The sequence below is a fragment of the Lytechinus variegatus genome, chromosome 5 (genome assembly GCF_018143015.1).
Source record: "Lytechinus variegatus isolate NC3 chromosome 5, Lvar_3.0, whole genome shotgun sequence".
NCBI classification, from domain to species: Eukaryota; Metazoa; Echinodermata; class Echinoidea; order Temnopleuroida; family Toxopneustidae; genus Lytechinus; species Lytechinus variegatus.
In genome coordinates, this window is record NC_054744.1 from 34,228,471 (window position 1) to 34,244,855 (window position 16,385).

At 36.9% G+C, this 16,385-nt stretch overlaps 1 protein-coding gene and 1 long non-coding RNA gene across 4 annotated transcripts; both read left to right on the forward strand.

Moving 5' to 3' along the window:
* The first annotated feature begins 250 nt into the window (after window positions 1-250).
* LOC121415985 (histamine N-methyltransferase A-like) lies at window positions 251-14,702 on the forward strand. Of its 3 annotated transcripts, XM_041609404.1 has the most exons (4): window positions 251-1,133; window positions 6,315-6,368; window positions 11,818-12,156; window positions 13,827-14,702. In XM_041609404.1, exons 1-4 carry the CDS (start codon window positions 935-937, stop codon window positions 14,240-14,242), a joined length of 1,008 nt encoding a protein of 335 aa, XP_041465338.1. In that variant the 5' UTR covers window positions 251-934; the 3' UTR covers window positions 14,243-14,702. The 3 variants fall into 3 exon arrangements, with proteins under 3 accessions (XP_041465338.1, XP_041465339.1, XP_041465340.1); XM_041609405.1 differs by lacking the exon at window positions 6,315-6,368; XM_041609406.1 differs by lacking the exon at window positions 6,315-6,368 and having other exon boundaries at window positions 11,821-12,156.
* LOC121415986 lies at window positions 3,831-5,001 on the forward strand. Its single transcript, XR_005970081.1, has 2 exons — window positions 3,831-4,199; window positions 4,627-5,001. It is a non-coding gene; the product is annotated as an uncharacterized LOC121415986 (long non-coding RNA).
* Window positions 14,703-16,385: the final 1,683 nt, after the last annotated feature.

Consider the following 16,385-nt stretch of genomic DNA (forward strand, 5'->3'; position numbering starts at 1 on the left):
TTAGCTTCTCTATGATCATTCCAGCATTGTACTCAACACGCTCTGATAGGCCCGATTGGAAGGATTTGGATTTACCATCCTCTAATCGCTCGATTCGCTTGAAAAAAATTTGTTATCGATTCCCTTTTCATTAGAAAAATAAAGCAATCTGTAAATAATGTTTGGCCCTTTTCACACGTGAATCTTGAATCATCATTGTAATGATGATTGCGATTTTTATCGTGACTGTGATTAGCGTTCATGATTCTAATCATGTTCTAGTTTGGTTTCACACGTGCTAAACATTCGTCATTAGCCTTATTTTTCACTGGAATCATTCAAATTACGACTTATTTTACCGCGTGAAAGGGCGGCTCGACTGCTTGAATGACAACGGTTTCTGTATTCGACTTGGCTAGTCGTCATGATGAAATGTTAGCTCACTAAAAGTTTACACCTTGAAAAATCACATGAAAAGGGTAATGTAGTTTCGTAGCAAATTGAAACAAAGTGTAGAAATAGGTTACAGTAGATTCATTGATGAAAAGAACCGTTGGATGATATACATGTTAATTATTGCCGTGAAGATACAATAATAAGTCGATTTTTGGAAATATGGCTGTCTTATCACATGATGGAATACATTCTAGAAGTGAAAAGGATAGTTAGAGTTGAAAAGATGTTCGGCGATAACGAGATGATGATAATAATTAACAGTAAATAAATTCAATTTTAAAACCTTTATATGAAGGACGATCCGCTTGCGTCTTCTGAATAAGAGTACGAATTCGATACGAATGTTATGTAATAGTATCTTCTGCGCCCACGCCAATGATTTTCGGCAAAAGAATCTCCATGGATGAACAATGAACAAACCCTGTAACATTAGAATAATCCTCCTTGGATAGGTTCATGGAATTGATGGTAGTGTGTTATAGGTGGTTGAGAATTTAAGATGGCCTGTCTTACATATATTTTGGAAGACTTGGACTACTATTGTACTGCTCATCAGACCTTCCTTCGCTACGCCAAAAAATGTGGGCCAGTTGGAAATTGGAGCGAAGAGGCGTTCAAAGAAGAGGTCGTTCAAAGGCTTTCTGACATGATTACACCGAAGGAACCTCTGCGTGTCCTTAGCATTGGAAGCGGAGCAGGTAAACGTATTCTGAAAACGTTCTTATCTTAATTTTGTTCTTATCTACGTCACTTTCTTAAATTGGTATTCTGAAAACGTTCTTATCTTTTTCTTATCTTTTGTTCTTATCTTTGTTCTTATCTTGCTCTCCACCCAATGCTGAGCGCGTAAATTTACAACTCGCGCATATAATACCAAAGCGCGCTAAAAGATAAGAACAGAATGTAGATAAGTGGTATTCTGAAAACGTTCTTATCTTTTTTCTTTCTTATCTTTCACGATATTTAAGATAATATTTAAGATAGCTAGAGGGTTATCACATCTCACGATGTCCGCGTTTTTTCTTGCTCAAAATCGATGGCCTCTAGTAGTAACAAGTACCCACAAGTATTCCTCCCACCATTTATTTCATTCACCCTTTATTTTGCCCGTCTCTTTTTTCTATCCCTTCTTTCTTTTCCATTTTTTATTCCTTTCTATCTGTCTGTATTTCTACCTTTCTATCTGTCTGTCTTTTGTCCTTTCTATCTGTCTGTCTTTCACCTTTCTATCTGTCTGTCTTTGGTCCTTTCTATCTGTCTGTCTTTCTTCCTTCCTTTCTATCTGTCTGTCTTTCTTCCTCTCTATCTGTCTGTCTTTCTTCCTTTCTATCTGTCTGTCTTTCTCCCTTTCTATCTGTCTGTCTGTCTTTCTTTCTTTCTATCTGTTTGTCTTTCTTCCTTTCTATCTGTCTGTCTTTCTTCCTATCTGTCTGTCTTTCTTCTTTTCTTTCATTCTTCATTTATATCTTTACTTTTGTTCTGTTTGAATCTTTTAATTTCTGTTTTTTTTTGCTTTGTTTCATTTATACTTCATCTTTCTTCCTTTTTTATTTTCCCTTTTCGTTTTATCCCTTTCTTTTTTTTCTTTACTGAGTCTTTTTTCTGCTTTTCCCCCGTTTCTCTTCCTTTTCTTTCTTTTTTTTCTTTCTTTCTTCCTTCACTTGTTTGTAATCTTTATTTTTCTTCCATTCTTTCGTTTTTATACATGCTTTTCCTTTTTTTAATCATTCATTTCATTTTCCCCCTTTTTCTTCCTTCCCTTTAATAATTCTTAATTTTTCTTATTTTTTTATTTCTGCTTTCTGACACTTTTGTGTCTTTTTTTACTTTCTTTCTTTTTTTTCTTTATTTTGCTCATTCTTTTTTCGTTCGTTCTTTATTTACTATTTTTCTTTACTTTCTTTCTTCTCTCTGTCTTTCTTCTATTAACTTTTTCTTTATTCTTTCCATTGATTTTTTTCGGTTTTTTATTCCCAACTTTTTATTTTCCCTTTCGTTTTCTTTTTCTTTCTTCTTTCTTTCTTTCTTTCTTTCTTTCTTTCTTTCTTTTTTTTTTCTTTCTTTCCTTATTTCTTTTTTCTATGAATTTACCTTTCTTTCTTTATCTTTTTGTAGTCTTCATATTTGCGTAAAATTTCCTTTCATTTTTTTCTCTCATCTTTATTTCTTTGTTTAATTTTCTTTTTTTTCTCCCTTCCTTCACTTTTTACATTTTTATTCCCTTTTTTCTCTTTTTATTTTTTTCTAACTTTTTTTCATTCGTTTTTTTTAGACTTTTTTTTCTTTTTCGGTTCCTTGCTAATTTATTTTATCTTATATTAGTTTGACCTTTTTCTATTTTGGTGTGTATTCCTTTTAGTTAATTTCTTTTTTTTTCTTCATTTTTGTTCCTTCACTTTATCATTGATAATTGTTCTATTTTTTCTTCCTTTTCCTTCTTTTATTCATTCTATTTTCTTTCTTTTTATTTTTGAATTCTTTTTGCTTACTTTCTTTCGTTTACTCTTCATTTTTTCATTATTTTCTGCTTTGTCCCTTTCATCTTTTTTTTCTGCTTCATTCTGACCCTTTTCTGTCTTCTTTCTTTCATACCTACTTACTTTCTTTCTTCATATTTTGTTCTTTATTCGTACCTGCTTTATTTACTTTTCTTACTTTTTTTTGCACGTGGACGTCTCGAAATAACAAAATCAGTCATTGCGTATAAAATGCCTATTTCGCGCAATGCGCCAGAAACGGTGAGCGCGCAGCGCCCATGATATTCTCTTCACATAAGGAACGCTTCTATTGGTTAAACTGCCAATATAAAGCGCATTTTGATTGGTAAAATCTTAAAAATAGGCGTGTTGGAGATAAGAAGGGGGCAGTCCTTACAGAGATAAGAACGCGTTAAGAAGATTTTCAGAATACCGATTTGCAATGATTTTAGCGTCTTCTTATCTCAGTGAGATAAGATAAAAGATAAGAACAAAGATAAGAACGTTTTCAGAATACCACCCCAGGCGCGTATCCAGCATCAGATCGAGAGAAAGCGTTGCATGGGCCCAATGAGAGTCTACATTGCCGGATCCGGGGGGGGGGGCGAGGGGGAAAAGGGAAAGAAAGAAAAAAAACGGAACAGAGGAGGGAAAAGAGAGGAGGAAAAAAGAGGAGGAAGACGAGTGAATAAAATTAGATGAGGGGAAGACTTGGAAAGTGAAAATGATCTTTCATGTCACTATATAAAATTTTCGCTCGCGCTTCGCTCTCGCATTGCCTGTTAGGTAATTTTCATATTTTATTCAATATGGTTTGGAAGTTTGGAAGTCAATGTACAAAACATATTTTACCTAGGAAATTGAAATTTCATTCTTTTATGTGATTTACAAATTGATTTTTAAAGTGTTCTGTACTGTAGGATCTTATTCAAAATTAGATAACCCTTTTGTTAAAGTCCATGTTTTGTTAAACTCTTTTGTTAAACTCCATGTACAGATGTGGACTGCATACCTTAATAACTAAACTGTAGGCATGATAGGTTGCCAGGTATTTTAACAGGCTGGGTTGTCATAATAAGTAGACTATGGTTTAACAGGTGTATAGGATTACAGACTCTTTGTGTTTCATATTTCTGTTTGGTGTGCTGGCAAGAAAAGCCAAGCCAGCTCACTCTCACTTTTGATTTCGGAGAAGAAGGTCCAATTTGGGGTGTTTCCTAACCAAGGAAAAGGGCGTGTGCCACCCTACCCAGTGCGGGGAGGTTCCTTTCTACTCGATGCCGAATTGTAAGTAATGTTTGGTTCGTACGTTTTAATATTAATACAATTCTTATGCTTAATATGGCATGCCTGTTTTCAGAAAGAAAGACAGATTTACATATATATATATTCTGCTCATTTTGTCACCAAATGACATCTTACTCCAGTCTTCAATGTGAATATAATTATCCTTACTAAAATGAACAAAGTTGTATTTTTGAAGTCTGTTAAAGTCAATTATATAATTGATCTACGATTCAGAGAGAAATAATTATATTAGATTTCTCAACATTTATGTATTTTCTTGACTATCAGAAAGCTCATGCTAATAGAAGCTTGTTATTCATTTACTTTGATAATAAATATGAAAGCTAATTTTGATAAGCTGATATCTTTGTGAATAGAATATTGTTAGGGCCTTTGCTGTTAAGTATTTGGTCTATTCCTATTTTAGACGGCTGTCAACCTAGGGTCAGCCCAGGGTCAATGTAGAGTCAACGTAGGTCAGGGTAGCACCTACCCTCTATGTCCAGGTCATGAGTCACAATGTCATTCGAGGGGAATGACTCACTTCAGTCAGCCGAAGCTACTGTTCGTCGGACTCGACCGTAATTCTTCCAAGTTAGAACTTCAACTCAACTCTTGTTCTTCATTCTTCAAGGGCACGTGTCTTCGCTGATGACGTCAGTCGTGTTCTTCGTCGTCGTCGTCGATCATCGGCATACTTGTTCCTCGTCATAATCGTCCAATCTTCGTAGTCGTCGTGGTTTGTCGATCTCTTCTGTTTTCGAACTCCGCATTTACCCGATTGAAGGTTTGATCAAGCAATTGATAAACTTTCCAAGATTTTCGGTAACATAATTTAAAGGCCTATTTCCAGATCAATCTCTTCCCATAAACTTGGGACAGTCAATGATGATTATACTCCTTCTCTATATGAAATGAATTATTGAATATCTGTTTGCAATTATACTTATGTTCTCAACGATTCAATGTAAACGACTTATTATATTTTGTGACATTAAATTGATCACTTCATTTATATCTTGAATATCCTTTGGTCTTTTATTCAGGGTGGTTAAGTAGCCTGTAGATTAATAAGTTAATTAGAGCAGTTTCGCTCGTGACATGTACAAATGTCAGTTTTATGGTCTGAATATTAACATTTTGCTCGTGCTGCGCGCTCGCAAATTTTATCAGGTACCTATTATTTTCTTGTATTCCATAAAGTTCCAAAATATCCCTTTTCAGGTCTGATTGTCAAAACGTATCAGCTAGCGCTGCACGCTCGCATTTTGATTGGCGAGTTATGTATGTCTCAATATTGATTATACAACAAAATGCTTAAAATCCTCTTTTCATGACAGTTTATTAACAATTTTGGCGCGCGATCTGCGCTCTCATTAATGGTTAAAATATGTCAACATGATGCATCCTATTTATAATTATAATAGTGCTTGAAATGTCCAGTTTCCAGGCCGTAATATCACATTTCGCTCCCTTATTAGGCATTAATGAATAAGATATTAATTTAATAATCAAATTGTTCCTAATTTTGTTTCGTCTCGCACTTAGCAAGAGGAATAGGAAGATATAGTCATCATTTTCATATGCATGTCCTAACGAAGTCCCGGTCCTATGTTAAAAATCAAAGTAATAACAATTAAAAAACATATGCTCTTTATAATGTGGATCCATATCCACCTCACAATTTTCCTACAAAGTGCTTGAAATATAGAGCTGAAATTGACTCTTTCTTTTCAGATCGGAATATCAAATAATTTAAGCTTGCGGTTCGCGCTCGCCTTGATTTTCATGATAAAAGATGTATTTAGAATGCCTAGATTCTAGGTCTAAAGTGAAACGTGCGCATGTTCATTCAGATAGTCAACTTGTTCTCTATTTAATTCATTATCCAGTTTCAGATCACAATATCAACAATTTTCTGAAGGAAGATCCCCTATCACTCATTCTTTTCATGATTTACGAAACATAATAGAGTGTCCCGTTTTTAGATCTAAATCTCGAAATTTTCCCGCTCGCGCTTCGCGCTTGCATCAATTAATATACATATCCTGTTCACGATTACAAAAATTGATTAAAATTTTACATTCTTTTATTAGAAATGTCAATTTTTTTCAGCTCGCGTTGAAATATGTAACGTCTTCATGGCCAAGTGCAAGAAGTCCATAAGAGGTACGTTTTCGATCAGTTCAAAACGTAAATAATTTTTTTTTCTGCTCGCGCTCTGCGCTCGCATTATTAATGTAAGGAAGATCTCCACTTATCATTTTCATGATTTACAAAACTTCAGTAGGTCTAAATCTCAAAAAATGCTCACGCTTCGCGCTCGCATCAATAGTTTAGTTATATACCTATTCTGTTAAGTTACAAAAAGAGCTAAGAATTTCCATACCTTAGGTAAAAATGTCAAAAAATTTCAAATCGCGTTTCGCTCTCGCATTATTTGATATTTTAAAACATGTAACGTCTTCTTGGCTAACTGCAAGCAAGTCTTCAACACCTTTTCCATCACTTTATTTCTGCTCGTGCATCACGTTCATAGTAATTATTCATTTGCATACACATCTTTTTCAGGATTCAAAACATTGGCCAGAATGTGAAAAAAAATAGGAAAAATACGTAATATTTCCACAAAAAGTAGCTCGCGCTTCGCGCTCGCTTTATATAAATAAGGATTCTGGTATTCAATGTTTGTTTATTCATAAGAATATAGCTAAAAAGCGACCATTAGGACTACCCCTTCAAATAAACCAAAAAATCCCGGAAAAAAAATCATATTCGAGCGGCCGATCGGGGAAAATATGGCTGAAAAAAATTTCAGCCCCCCCCCCCCTGTGGCGAAGGCTGGATCCGCCCCTGCCAGGCGCGGATCCAAGAAGAGTAAGAAGGAGGTATTATATTATTATACCCATATTTAATTTACAGCCTCGTAACGGCCGGCCCGATCTTAGACCTAGTTACAGTGGCACTGCATTATTTTAATAGTTCACAAAATGTAGGTAGACCTCGATACCGCAACTGCGGCATCAAGACATTCATTCTCCTGCACATGGTTCTCCTGCACTCCAACAGCCGATTAGCTCTGCATAGCATATGTGCACAAGTAGGCTGTAAAACAGTATTTTAAAAATGCTTAAAATGTCCTGTTTCTAGGTCTTAATATCTACAGATGTCGAGCTCTCGTTAAGATTGATAATGAAATTTTCCTTTTTTGAAAATGGAATATCGATATCGACAAGTTTCATCTCACGATTAGGAAGAGGAATAGGAAAAAAAGCAATTTTCATAATTATGATGACAAAAAATCGGCTCGCGCTTCGCGCTCGCATCATTCAAGTACGATCCATATCCACTTCACAATTTTCATACGATGCTTGAAATAGTGCTTAAATTGACCCTCTTCAGAACGACTTCATTTTTTTCCAGCTCGCGCTTCGTTTTATTGATTTTCATAATGAAAGAAATGTATCTCGAATGCAGATTTTAGGTCTGAATCTCAAAAACACGCAGTTTGTTCTTTATTCAAAACGCGTTTGAATTATCCAGTTTCATATCAGAATCTCAAAAAAAAAAATTCTCTCGCGCATCGCGCTCGCATTATTATTGTAGGAAAATACCCAATTAGTCATCATTTTTAGATTTACGAAACGTAAATAGTGTGTCCCTTTTGGGGTCTTAATCTCATTATTTCGCTCGCGCTTCGCGCTCGCATGAAATGTTGTCATATACCTATTCTTTATATGATTACAAAAAGTACTTAGATTGTCAAAATTTTAGGTAAAAATGTCAAAAGTTTTCAGCTAGCGATTTGCGCTCGCAGTAATTATTGAATAACACACAGCTTGTTCACGATCACAATCATTGCTCAGAATGTCCAATTTTTAGGACAAAATACATGAAATTTACGTTAAAAATTAGCCCACGCTCGTACTATTCAATTAGGGCTTATATGACATTATTCATTTATGTGTTGTGAGAATAAAGCTAAGAAGTGACTGTTAGCACTACCCCTTCAAAGAAAATAAAAATCAACTTTGAGCGTCAGATCGGGGAAAATATGGGTTAAAAAAAATCGCACCCCCCCATTGGCAAAAGCTGGATCCGCCCCTGTAGGCTTCAATTAGCCAGCACTTCGTTTATATAATGTAGCAGATAGAGAAAATACTACTTGTTTGTGTCCAAGTGGTTTGCTTTATAGGAGTAGCATCTTTTTGCATCAATGTGGGCTCCAAATTCGCAGATTTTCTAACGAAAAGGTTAAAATACGGAAAAGGGGTCGGTGATTTAGGGAGTTCCTGACGGGGGTAGGCTTTGCTATATCAGCACTTCTTTATATGTAACTGATAGAATAAATGCTACTCTTTTGTCTCCAAGTAAATTAAAGGGATGCTCCATGCTGGAAATATTCATATCTCAATAAACAGAGAAAAATTCACAGAGCAAAATGCTGAATATTTGATAACAGATAGAAGAACTTGAGTCCACTCTTTCGTCTCCAAGCGGCTTAAAACAATAAAAGTTGCTTCACTTCATAGTAGAAACAGTTTTTCCTCAATGTGGCTCCAAAATGGCAAATTTTCCAAGAAATTAGCAAAATACGAAAAAGGGAGCTGGTTGACTTGGGGCAGCCCTCTGAGTCGGTAGGATTTGCTGTGCCCTCACTTCTTTATATGTAGCTGATAGAGAGAATTCTTCTCTTTCGTATTCAAACTATTTCAAGAAAATAAACGTTGCTTTTCAACCATATACCAAAGCATCATTTTGCCACATTGAGGGCTCCAAAATGCAAGATATTTTAATAGTCAAGCTACGGATAAGGGTGTGGTGCCTTCGATGGGCTCTTGCGGGACTGTGCTTTAAGGTGCCCAAATCTAATTGCTTTGCGACATGCAAAACAACACCTCCTCTATCTTTATCCAAGAGGTTTCATGAACTTTAATATGTAGAAAACGCCTTTTGCACACATACCCATATACTTATGTAATATACACTTTTCTATCGCTTCGCCCATTGCATGCTTTCATGCGTGCTTGTCACACCAACAAAGGCGAGCAAGACCGATATAGTCTTTTGTACTCTTTTTAAAGGCAAGCTAGCGAGCGCATTGAAGTCGGTATCACTAGTGTGACTAGTGACGGAGGTTGCTTTTCATGGTGGTGTCATTTTACCGGGGAATACATCTGGAGGTATTTTCCCTTTATCTAAGCAAGTTAACACATTAATTGCTGTCGTGAAGTATATGTTCTCGTTAATACTATCCTCTTTCGTGTTGAATGCTGATATTTTGCATGAGTTGTTGATTTTAATGACAAAACAAAGAGATATCAATGCACATAAACATTTTTGCCCCAAAACATGGAAATTTGGGCATAAATATTCTCATATTTTTCAAAAAATATTAACCGGACTGTCCAGAAAACGATTTCAATTGATTTCTACTATCTTAAAAAAAATCTAATCGAAATCATAATGAAAATGCGTATTTATCTACTATTTTCCCGACAAAATGAAATATGGGCCTTCCGTACAGGATAATCCGGCGGCAACACGTTTTCTTGACCACTGATATTATGACAACATGATGGGACCCATCAACCCTGTTCATGATCAGCTAAATAAACTCTCCCAGCCCCCGGTCTAGCGGGGTGGCTTCTGAATATGGAACTTTTGTCGTTTGGAGTATTTATAGAGAACTGAAAATTAGGTCTGAAAAGGGGAGTCATCAAAGCGGCTGCCTGATGCTACTCGTCCCTGTACCACCAATAAGCCAGTTCGTAGTTCCTTTCTGCGCATGATCAAAAGATTCTACGCATGATCAGAAGAAGGTCATTTGTACTAAAGTGACATGGTGCTTTAAAATCTAATGAGATAAGCACCAACTTTGATGTCTTGATTATTCATATATTCTTTTGAATTGTCGTTTTCATTTACATCCACAAAAAACAACAATGCTTCCACGAACGACTGGTATTTCACAGTTTGTCAAGTACATTGTGCAACATGCTAAGATATGCATTCAAAGTAGGAATGCAACAAATACCTTCATTAAGTGTTCATTGGTGTGCTATTCTAGTCACCTGGTCTATTCAATTTCTTCATCCTGCTATGTAAGGCAAGCTTACGTAATATCTTGCTTTGAAATCTGCCTATCATGATGAAAGAAATGAAAGGTCATTTGACCAAAATTGCCCATGAAGTAACTACGAACTGGTCTATAAATATGTGAGTCTCCCCCCCCCCCCCCGGAATCATTAAGCGTATACAGGAAAGAAAAAGGAGAAGGAAGAAAAGGTGAAAATCTGGGCTAGTCACATAAAGAGGGCTCCGCTATGAAGGATCATGGACCCAGGCCCTGGAAGGATATATTGTGCATTAATTGGACCAAGGAGGTTTAAATGAGACGGAGTATCAGCAAACAAAATCCCTTTGAACAAGCTTCGAAGCCGCCAGCAGAAAGTATGTCAGGCATGCACTTTGCTCAACATCTCTTGCAATTGTGTAGACGAATGATTCCCGCAAGACTCCGCAGCTATAGGTCATACATGCATATAAAGAGAAATATGCTATTGTGATGATAATTACTTTTTCGCCGCATCTGGTCTGGTTGTAATTATGTGTAGTACATATTTCGGAGGCGTGCAAAAATAAACTATGCAATATGTCCTGAAATATGACTCAAATTTCCTCGACTGGGCAAGTGCGGGCACTCATCTGGCATGTACAATAATAAATAGCAATATTCCATCGACCACATTTGAAATTTTCATTTGCCGCAAACCATCGGAAAAGTGTTAAAATCTATTTCAGTAAAGGTCAAATTCTTACTTTATCTAATAATTAAGGTAAATTGATATAATCTGAGCAAATATATCAGCGTAATAGTGCTTGGTTATTGATGTCTTGTCATCAATAACAAATTTCTGTTTGTTTATTAATATAAAAGATGGAAAATTGATCCAAATGGATATTCGTAAAATTTCACTCCTCGGATTTCTTCACTGAAACTGGCGGCTTCGAAGGCGGACATCAAAAAAGGTCTTAACTGCCGTTTCTTTCTTTTGTGCTTCTTTAGAAGCTGCTTGAATAAATGTGTTGCCTGTTGGAACTCCAGTCATAGAAACTTCTTAATCAGACAGAAGAAAAATAAAAGAGAGCACGGGTGTCGATTTTCGTTTTGAATCTATTGTGCAAGGGTGGGGGGTGATCTATCCCCCCCACTTGCATTGAACAGTATGACGTCACGGATCGACGCCATACATATTACATTGATTAGCTTTTTTTCTGTGTGGTCGAAATATTTGGAGGGGGCTTCAGCGATTTTCTTTTTTTTTTGGGGGGGGGGGCGTGTAGGGGGCTTCCGTCCCCAAAGCCCTCCAGAACCACGCCTGCCATTTATATCATTTGTGATATTATCATCATTTTTTTTTTACTTTAGCGTTAAATGAAGACAATAAATAATACAACTCGAATATTTAGTGAAGCTTACCAATTACCCTTGTAACGGGAAAAGTTCAGTGTTTTTCTATTCAAATTAGGGCCATCGCAGGCAGATTAACAGAGAAAGAAACAACTCGTTTCAATAATGATGTTTTGTTTGCGTGTTTTTTTCTGTTTTTACCAGGAGATGTCGACTGCAAGATGTTATCAAAACTTTTGCCCTATTTTCCCGAGATCCACAACACCATCCTCGAACCGTCCAAGTCCCAGCTAAAACTATTCAAAGAACGCGTAAAGGAACACGAAGGTGACCTACCTCACGTGACCTTTACATGGAGGAACGACACCATTGACAACTTTGTTGAAGAGTTGGATTCTGACGATATGGGTGGCAGCGATGAAGGTTTTCATCTCATTCATCTTGTGCATTCTATTTATTACACTGACGATCTCAGCAGAACGCTCCGTGTGCTCTATCACGCTTTGAAAGAAGGGGGTACGTTATTCATAGCAGTCCTGCCAGGTAAGTCTAGGTAGATGATGTCGCTAATTCGAATCAATTTCTAATAAACACTTCTTTAACACCTTTAAAGGTAGGAGGCGTAAAATCTCGTGAAACAGTAACTAATTGTTGATGATTGTGAAGCCAGGGTATATAATGCTAGCACATTGAATACAAGAAAAAATAAACCGAAAGAGAAATAGAGAGGGTTGGAAATATGGGGTATAGAGTGTTTGAGGGAGAAGAGAGGGAGTTCAATTGATTTCCCTAGATTATAAGTGCTTCAAGAGCTACAACTATACTGTGTTAGTAAAAAAAGTCACCTACAAATCCCCAATTTAAGGAACAATATGTCATAAACACATAAATATTACATAAGGCCTGATAGAATATGTTCCTCCAAATAATTTGATACCATATTTGTGTGATATGTGTTAACGCTTGGATGAATAGGAGGTATTCCTTGCAGTGATACAATTTTTAATTTGCACCAAATAATAAATGAAAAATAATGAATCCAGATGTCAATCGTGTCAACGATGTACAAGGCATTAAAATCCATTTCAAAACACTTTTTCAGTAACTTATAGTATTATTGTTAAATAAAAACATTGTAGTATCAATTCTCAAGTTAATTTTATTGAAAATGGATTAGCAAACATGTATAGTCATTTTCTGTATTTGCCCCAAAATATTGGAATAGCTTACCCCCCCATGATATTGCAAGTAGTGTTTTCATTATTTTTGTGTAGTTTTGTTTATCGATTCAACTTATTTTGTCATTTGTACAGCGCTTTGTAACTTTAAAAAAGCGCTTAATAAGAAGTAATTATTATTATCATCATCATTATAGTAACCCAAGAAGGATTTTTACATCATTTGCATCTGGATTCATTCATTGCAGTCAGGCCTTACTTTGGCGCAAGTCAAAATTTACATCATTACAAAGAATACCTCCATAGCTAGTATTTTTTAAATTTCTCAAAACTAAAATCTAAATTTAAAACTAAAACTAAACTAAAACTAAATTTGCGAAAAATGAAACCATGTAACACATTAACCCTGCATGGCTCACTTTTGGGTATATCCTACAGTTATGTTTTTAATATTTTTTTTTTTTGGGGGGGTACCTATATGGAGAATCAACTGAAATTTTCCAGCCAACTAACGTGCCAGATTTTATGGCACATCGATATTTCTATCTTGTGTGTAATTTGAGGGTCGCGCATTAGCTTGGTGAGTCAGTTTATTCGACGGGAGGAGCATTTTCGAGGGGGCCTTAATTCCGACTGCCTAGCCCATCAACTTTAGTGCCCTGGTATATAGGCCTACCTAAATTACGTTAATATTTTACTTTTTGTCTTTGGACCCCATGACATAAGTTATAACAACCGGGTGGCGTTTTGTGAGTTTTCAGAAAAGCTACCTACATTTTCGTCATGCACCCCATAGGATTGCCGTGTTGAACAGGTTGAAGCTACAGCGTTGTCACCGCGGCCGGTTCGAGAGGCTGGGACCCAGGCTGGAGCTCCTTCCCAGCTGTATTCTATTTGGCTTTAATTACCCACCGTGAAATTTTCTATCGATCAAAACGGTCTTTCGTGCTTTTCTGTAGGTGCCATGATTTCATGATTAGAATACCTACAGTCAATATCCACATCAACAAGACATACATTTTTTTTATGTTGCAGATGATTGTATATGGTACAAGTTAGCTGACATCCAAATCAAACACGGGGCCTTCCGTCCAATTCCCTTGACGCACGGAGACGTACTGACGTCTCTCAAGCAGTTGAGACTGCCTTACACGATCAAGAGAGGTACATGGCACGTCCCATCGTCTCAATGCTTCGACGAAAACTCCAAAGATGGACGCCATCTCCTGGACTTCTTTACCCATACAAAGAACTTCAGAGGAACTGCTTCTCGGGATGTCCTGGAAGAGGTCCTTACGTACCTAGAGTCGAGTTCAACTACTCAAGCTGATGGTGAGACAATGACCTTCAGGGAATGGGTCCACATCACGGTCGTAAAAGAGGAAAATCATAAATATATCGATGACAGTAATAAAAGTAATGATTATAATGATAATGACAATAGCATGTAACGGTAAGCTGACTCGATTGAGCCAGAAGGGAAGATAATATAAAGAATCTCTATTAGTCGTGTTAATCTATTATAAATTTACTAATGTTGTTACTACTGTTTTTTAACGCCGGGTTGGCAGTTCAATTTGGCAAACAGCTTGCAATATGCGCCTTGCGGTTCAACAAAAACTATTCTAGATCAAAAGACAAAGTACCGCTGGCGTAAAGATGGAGGGGGGGGGGGTTGGCTTGGGGCCGTGGAATGTATCCGCAGTTTATATATTTATTGATTGATATGTACATCATTTCAACGTTGGATAACATTCATATTGGTATAATCATTAATAACATGAGTGGAGCATGATAAGCTCTAAGAGCTTGAGAACGATGTTACAAGAAAAATACATGAATTATATATTGGCTAAAAGAATACATTAAATGATGCGAACATCAAATAAGAAGTCAGGGAAGAGCAAGAGCGATAGAGCGAGGGGTGAGAAACAGAGTGGGAGAGAGAGAACTGAATAGAAAGAGAGAAACATGAAGAGATTACTAACAATATATAAAATACAAGACATCATCATGTTTTGAGGACGAAGACTTGTTGGTAAGGTAGTTTGTTTGTATTAAAATAACCAAACTATAGCAACAAAAAAAATAATAATATGCATATGTGTAGTGGTATATTATGTAACCAGACAATGGTTAGGATTATGTTCATTGTATTGTGTCGTTGTACACTACTCAACTACTCTGATAGTTATATATTTCATTTAGCTCCGAATTAGGAAAGAAGGCATTTGCCATAGTTATTTGGTATACCATTTCTTTCCCGGGGCGTAACAGGGAGGGGCAAGAGCAAACAAATTTCCTGGTTATCATGGTTATGAACAGGCAGTGGCGTAGTGAGACATCAGAATCTCGGGTAACTTCAATTAGCGCGCGCGAATTATTCGGAGCCATAGAGTTATATAAACCTAAACCTAGTACGTATTTAACTCTATGTTCGGAGCCTAGATCGAGAGCGCCTTTTAAAAGTGTCAGCAATCGGATGCCGCTCGAAACAGTACAGATAGGGCGAAAGGGGAGGGAATGAACACTGTGATGTAAACAGACCACATTTCGGACTCGGTCCGTTCGCGAAGCTAATCCACCAATAATCCAGTCAAGGTTGCAAGTGGACTCGGTCGGGTCTCGGGTAGGAAACTTTCAGATGTAACAGGGGTCAAAGAATTTGACGGGGTCAGATGGTGTATCGGCCAGTATGATTGTAACGAACTTTATTTCTGTTGTAATGTCATAGAGAGCTTATAGGGTCTGTAAACGTAGACTATACGGAAATCGTAAGTGTAGGCGCTCGGCGAATTAAACATTAATAAAAATCTCATACTTTAGAAACATGTTAGATTGTCATGGATCGTTTTGAATAATTGTCAGAAAAGTTGTCTAAGCATAATCCATATATTTTATTCGTGAAAACAGGTTGATATGCAAAGTGTTGTAGCTATATATATTCGGGTCATTTCGAGTATTAGTAAATGTATAAATACCATGAGTCCTCGGTAAGCGGGAAGGTGTAATTTTAAGGCGTTGCTTAGTGCACATATTCCGCCCTTTTAATTCTTGGGTCTTAATTGGCTCTGTACACTGATTTGTCTTGGAGAAATTAAAGGTAAAGATAAGATTTTATTCCTTCGTTTGGACTATTTGATTTGGAGTGTTGGAAAAAGTGTAATTGATTGGTGAACGTGTATAGAACGAATGCTGATGAATAAATGGTCGACGGATGTTCGATTGACTGAAGTGAGAAGTAAAAGGTGATCGATTGGTCGACGGATGATCTGACTGGAGAATTAAACCAAGCAAGAGTTGACGGTCGGTGATGTTTGTTAATCAGTCTCCATAAACCATCAGCAACGGATGTAGACCTTGGAGGGGGGGGGGGCTATAGCCCAAACCATTCAATCTCTATACGCCTCTGATATTTGGTTGGGGTCCGGGGCGCGCGTTTCCGTTTTACACCCTGGCGAAGGCATTTTCCGGAAAAGTAGCCCAAAAGCGACTAGTGAAGAGTCTACACACGTCGCTGGTTGTATTGCAGCGTGCGACACAGGCGAGTCCACCACCGCATGCAATTTGCACAGTTACTGATCAGAGCACAGG